Source organism: Propithecus coquereli, unplaced genomic scaffold (genome assembly GCF_000956105.1).
Source record: "Propithecus coquereli isolate 6110/MARCELLA unplaced genomic scaffold, Pcoq_1.0 Scaffold34, whole genome shotgun sequence".
Taxonomy (NCBI): domain Eukaryota; kingdom Metazoa; phylum Chordata; class Mammalia; order Primates; family Indriidae; genus Propithecus; species Propithecus coquereli.
The window spans coordinates 10,928,627-10,934,345 of record NW_012149063.1 but is presented as its reverse complement, the minus strand read 5'-3'; the positions used below and the strand labels follow the sequence as shown (position 1 = coordinate 10,934,345).

The 5,719-nt window shown below is 35.4% G+C and overlaps 1 protein-coding gene across 6 annotated transcripts in view; it reads right to left on the bottom strand.

The window, feature by feature from the left end:
- Nucleotides 1-5,719, bottom strand: part of OSBPL6 (oxysterol binding protein-like 6) — a 115,769-nt gene that overhangs the window by 40,045 nt on the left and 70,005 nt on the right. For 3 of the 6 annotated variants that reach the window (XM_012650704.1, XM_012650699.1, XM_012650703.1), the window contains one exon: nt 1,624-1,698. The exons of the other annotated variants lie outside the window; for them this stretch is intronic. In XM_012650704.1, coding sequence (XP_012506158.1) covers nt 1,624-1,698 — 75 coding nt within the window. The remainder of the gene's footprint in view (nt 1-1,623; nt 1,699-5,719) is intronic. 6 annotated transcript variants of the gene reach the window in all.

Sequence of the window (5,719 nt, the reverse complement as noted above, 5' to 3'; positions counted from 1 at the left end):
TTACATTCAAATAGGTACTAATCCCGGTTGTATTACATTCACTGTACACATTTGCAATTTTAAAAATAAACACAGGAAAAACATAATCACTTCCCTACATGTCATCTCAGATGTACATTACTTAAGGAAATACTAGTATTTTCAAGAAATGATTGACCTTTCCTTTTCATACTGGGGGATGTTAATAATAATCATTTGGACTCTCTAATAATCATTTGGATTTCTTAATTTTATAAAAGAAAAATTACACTTAAGAATTATGTTGAACCTTACAAAGAAAGACTTAAAAAAGAAAAAAAATGAAAAGAAAAAAATTATTTAACTGATTGGACATGTATCTATTGTCAGAATCTGTTATCACATCAGTGTCATGGACTTTATTTTCATTTGAATATGTGCATAAGATAAACATCGACCATGAAAGTAATTTCAATAATTTGTTTGTCCAAATGTTCACAAAACCGTAAGAGTCAGTTTTCTGATAAATTCCAAGTTAGTGGTTTATTTTGTAATCAAAAGCAATTCTGTTTCTCTGAAAATCTAGCTAAATCAGATATAAAGCAAGAGTCAATTACTAACCATAAAGTAGAAAGCCATGAAGCCTTGTACCAGTATTTATTCTTCTAAAGTGCAACCAAAACCTTTTCATATTTTTCAGCAATTCTAGTCTTAAAATATATTCCACCATTACTGAGAGTAAAACTACCGTTAATTCAGGAAATATTATCTAATAGCCAAAAAACTAACATCTATGATTGCTATGAACTCAGTAATCTATATTTTTAAAAGTTCATAGGATATCATAATTAAGCAAATATTATAATTTACTTTAATCCAAAAAAGGGTTCATGTGTTTAGATATTCTATTTTATATTCTGTATGGACAATTCACTATTCATTTACCTTATCTAGCTCAATATGTTCTCCACTCTCCTTAAATCCATGCTACTTTCTCTTAGAAACAAACAAACAACTTCTAAATATGGATAAAACACTATTTAATTCTGTGGGGTTTTTTTTATTTCCATAGTTTCTGATTTTCTATAGTTTCTGGTTTTCATGTCAATATTCTTTTCAGAAAACAATTCTCCCTTGCTAAGTGTAATTTGGGTAGCCATTTAGAGATGACATCAAAATTCACCTTTTCTTACCCTCTCATTTCTTTATTCTCACATCCTTTTCAAATAGTCACACTGCTACAAAAAAAAGCACAATTTATGTCTGTAGTAACATGACTTTTCTTAGAAATAGAGAAATCAGTTAGCAAAGGTTCCAATATCAGTATGGTAAAAAAAAAAAAAAATAACAATATCATTTAAGGAAATCCCACATCACGGGGCACTGTACTCAGTTTTGCAAACTTGACTTAAATTATGTCTTACACTGATAGTAAAAGAACCGGATTATGTAGTAGTTCTCCATTGCGAAAAGGAATACCCATGTTTGACTCCTGCCATGCAAAGACAGCCAGAGAACATGCGAAAGCTATGCTGCCATGAGTGGGCTACAGGTGACGCCACTGCACACGGGTGGCACCATCAGGCCTGGGGGGAGGGTGGGGTCACCCTTGCACACAAGTTCTCATTCTTATTAAGCTTCCACTTGAGATTGAAATCCACTCACTGTTGTAGCCACTGCTGCCGCTAGCCTCTGCCGGCGCCGAGTTGTGCTGAACTGGCCCTTCGCAGGTGGCCCTTCCTGACAGTGAATGGGAGAAGAGAAGGGGTAGAAAACACAGGATGGGGGAGGGAGAGGATGGGATATGGGAGCATGAAAGATAATCAGACAAGGGAGAGGGAGAGTTTTTAACTGAAGTTGACTTTTCTTAAATCTTAGCATTGAAAAGAGCTCAAAGGTGCATTCATGTTGTGAGAAATGCTCATCATTCTCATTGCAGATAACTCAAACACCTGAAGTCTACTTTCTGAATATAACCTCCACCCTAAAACAAGACCGAGAATTACCAATTGATGAATGGCCTGTGATTTTAAGGTAAAATAAATAAGCATATCATTTTATTCATGTGATATCACGTTATTTGAAGTCAAAAAGCATTCAATAAATGGTAGTGAAGAAAAAATAAGTTCAGGAAAAACCGATTAAATAATGTGAGAAGGCTAAAATGAACAGGTTATAACCTTCTGGTGGCCAGGCAGAATTTTTTTTTTATTTCTTACTGGGAGAAAAAACTAAGGAGAAGGATACCAGGGTTCTTTAAGACCCTGCTTAATCCCCTGCTACATATAATAGCTGGCTTGCTGAGACTCAACATTAGGAATAGTGTTGGGATTTTCGAATTGAAGAACTTTCTAAGGAGGAAGCCAGTCCCTGTATGGCAGGGAAAAAAAAAAAACCCTCAAGTTCCTCAGTGTGTGGTGACAATGCTTATAAAAATCAACTACGAAAAACTAAAAGCACAGGTTTGATTTAGTGATGTGCACCTGTGCATAACCCAGTAGAAGAATCCTAGAGCTTTGTTTCATTTTTTCCCCTTTTTTTGGTGGATGAGATTAAGGGATAACGGTATTTCCTTGTAACCATTCAACTCTGCCTCCATCTGACAGACCCTGGCTTGTCAAGATTGCTGAGCAATCATTTCATTTCCAATTAACTGAGATGTACTTTCTCAGAATCACTTAACAGTCCAGACTGAAAAAACAGCATGGTTGCTTTAGTCTTTTTGGAATGACAGAAAAATATTTTAAATTCTTATATCTCCAATTCTCTCTCAGTTTTCCAAATTACACTTCATATTTCTCCTCCATCTTCACAGATCTTCTGTATATATACATGTGTATATGTTTGTCATACATACATACACATATAATCTGTTTTCCACAAAAAGTTTTCTATACCAAATCTGTTCTACTTAATGTAGTAAAAGAAAGAACTTATTTTTACCCTGCAGTGTAATTTGAGCATCTGTGAAATCTGGAACAGCCACACATCAATGATATCAGATCATTTATCTGCTACTACATACTTCCTACTATTCCTCAGCCTCTTCAACATCCAGGGATCTAGTATTTAATTTGTGCTATTAGCAACATAGGAAATCTACCAGTTCTTTTTTTCTATAGGAAATCTTTTAAAATCATTCCCTCTTGTCCTCGTCTACCTCATTTAAAATACAGCCAAACTGTTACTGCATAATGATACTGAAGTTTTATTAGAACCATAAAATTCGAAGTTTGGGAGATAGGAAGTCCTTTTTCTAAATGGTAATCTCCACAGAACCTTCTAGGACAAAAGTTGACTTCATGGGTAACACGATGGATTACTGAGGCCAACAACCCAGTGGCTTCTAGCAGAAATATGGCCATAAAGGTACAGAATTTAACCTTCACATTCAAATCAATAACACAATCTAACCTATATAAGACTAAGAAATCAACATTCAGTATAACAAGTCCTTCATTTTTACTTTCCTGAGGTCAATTTTTAAAATGACCTCTTTTATAATTATTTCAAAATGACAACCACTACAGAGTGTTGAATACAAAGTTCAATGACACAACATCAATAACAACAGCAGTGACAATCACCACCTCTGGACAGTCTGGGTTCCTTCACAAATGGCTGTTGTACTAAAAGTTCCAAACAACAGAGGGGATGAACAAATGAGCTGTCACAACCTGAGAGCCTCGCAAGGTGCTTGCAACATCATCATCAGGGAAAGTGGTTCAAGTAGTAAGATGATGATGAGCTAAAAACATATACTTGGCATCATCAGATGAGATTCCCACAACCAAAAAACATTTAAAACAGGAGAGAAAAAACTGGATATGAAGGTGGAAGAAGACAGTGGGTATGTTTAATCCACAAGAGTAAAAATAAATGCTATGCCTTTCTACAGGCAAAATGCTGAGGAATAATGATATTCACGTTGGTCATAGTCATCCTGGATGAACTTATGGTTCCTCAGCCAAGTATGAATGTTGGAGGAACTTTGAGTAACTTCCCAGTAATAGAGAATGAGGATCTTAAAGGGCTACTTGAAAACCTGTTGGTTTGGACAAACAGAAGAGGTCAAGAGATGGTACCACATTCTGAAGCATTCTCCCTACTTGTCTTAGTCTAAGTGGAAGTGGAGTTTTTCCGAGAATGATTAATAGTTTACTACCATCCCTAAATCTACTTGGTGTTGGAACTAAATCCCCCACTTTTGGGAAGGCAAAATTGTCTTTGAGTTTAGGAATGAGATGGTTTCAATTTCCCTTAGAAATAACTAAACTAGAATTATACGGGCCATTTACTCTTTGGCAAAACAAAAATAAAGGAAAATATCATAAATAAAAATTAAAAAACAAATGAACCACTCTAAGATGTGGCAGGAGTATGACTGAAGAATATTTTCTTGCTTTTTGAACATTTCTTCTGATGGCTCAAAAAATCTTCATAACTTCTCTGCACATTTAAAAGCACAGCCTGAAACTGGGAGGTGTAGTCATAGTTGCATTTTGTGTCCTTCAGACAAAACTGAGTGCTATGGGGACTCTGGTGGGACTCCTGGCTGCAGCAGGTCTGTGCTCAGACTCTCTGGGAACCAACCTGTTCAAGGCAACAGCTGTGAACGAGAATTTAGTCTATGGCATACCCTATAAAAACAAGATTGAAATAGTATCTATTCACAAATATATATGTTCTTATGATCCTGGGCTTCTTCAGTTATTTTATTTATAGAAATGGTTCTTCTACTTATAAAAATGGTTCTTTTTTCCTAGCTATGGTTCATAGATACCATGTTTAAAAAAAGGAAACAGGTCGGGCACGGTGGCTCACACCTGTAATCCTAGCACTCTGGGAGGCCGAGGCGGGCGGACTGTTTGAGTTGAGGAGTTTGAAAGCAGCCTGAGCAAGAGCGAGACCCCGTCTCTACTAAAAATAGAAAGAAATTAATCAGTCAACTAAAAATATATAGAAAAAATTAGCCGGGCATGGTGGTGCATGCCTGTGGTCCCAGCTACTCGGAGGCTGAGGCAGAAGGATCGCTTGAGCCAGGAGTTCGAGGTTGCTGTGAGCCAGGCTGATGCTGCAGCACTCTAGCCCGGGCAACAGCGTGAGACCCTGTCTCAAAAAAAAAAAAAAGGAAACAACCAAAAAACTACACAATCACAAGATCAAAACAAATAAAATTGCCAAAAGCAATTTTAGGTAATTTTCTTATGAAATCATTTGGCACATCTGCCCCTACAGTATTAATTTTATGAATAGAAGGGTAAACACAGAAAAACACACAGAAACATACTGAACAAAGGAACACAAAAGATTGTGTTCAGAGAATGTGGACATTCTAAATAAAAAAAATGAATATTTAGTGCTTATGAAAATTTATTTTTAAACATATCAGATTAGCAAGCAAAGCAACAGTTTGTTATTTACACATTCAGAATTATAATACAAAGAATATTAATAAAGTCAGAATTCAAGAAGAGTTATTTTGTGAATTATTCAGAAGGCATTGAAGAATTTTGAAAAGCAGTTACTTCTATCTTTGCATTAAAATATAAACTGATTTATAGGTAATCTTAAAAAGTCAAATCATAAAGTCTAATTTTGACTACACAGGGCAAGGGTCATTTATAATATACAACTAGGAGGAGAATCATAAAGATCCTACTTTAAAGATCTGAAAGTGATATGATTTATGAGAGGTTTTAGGCATTTATCGTATTTTATATCATTGCAACACAATAACATAGGATCTTTTTAAATTTAT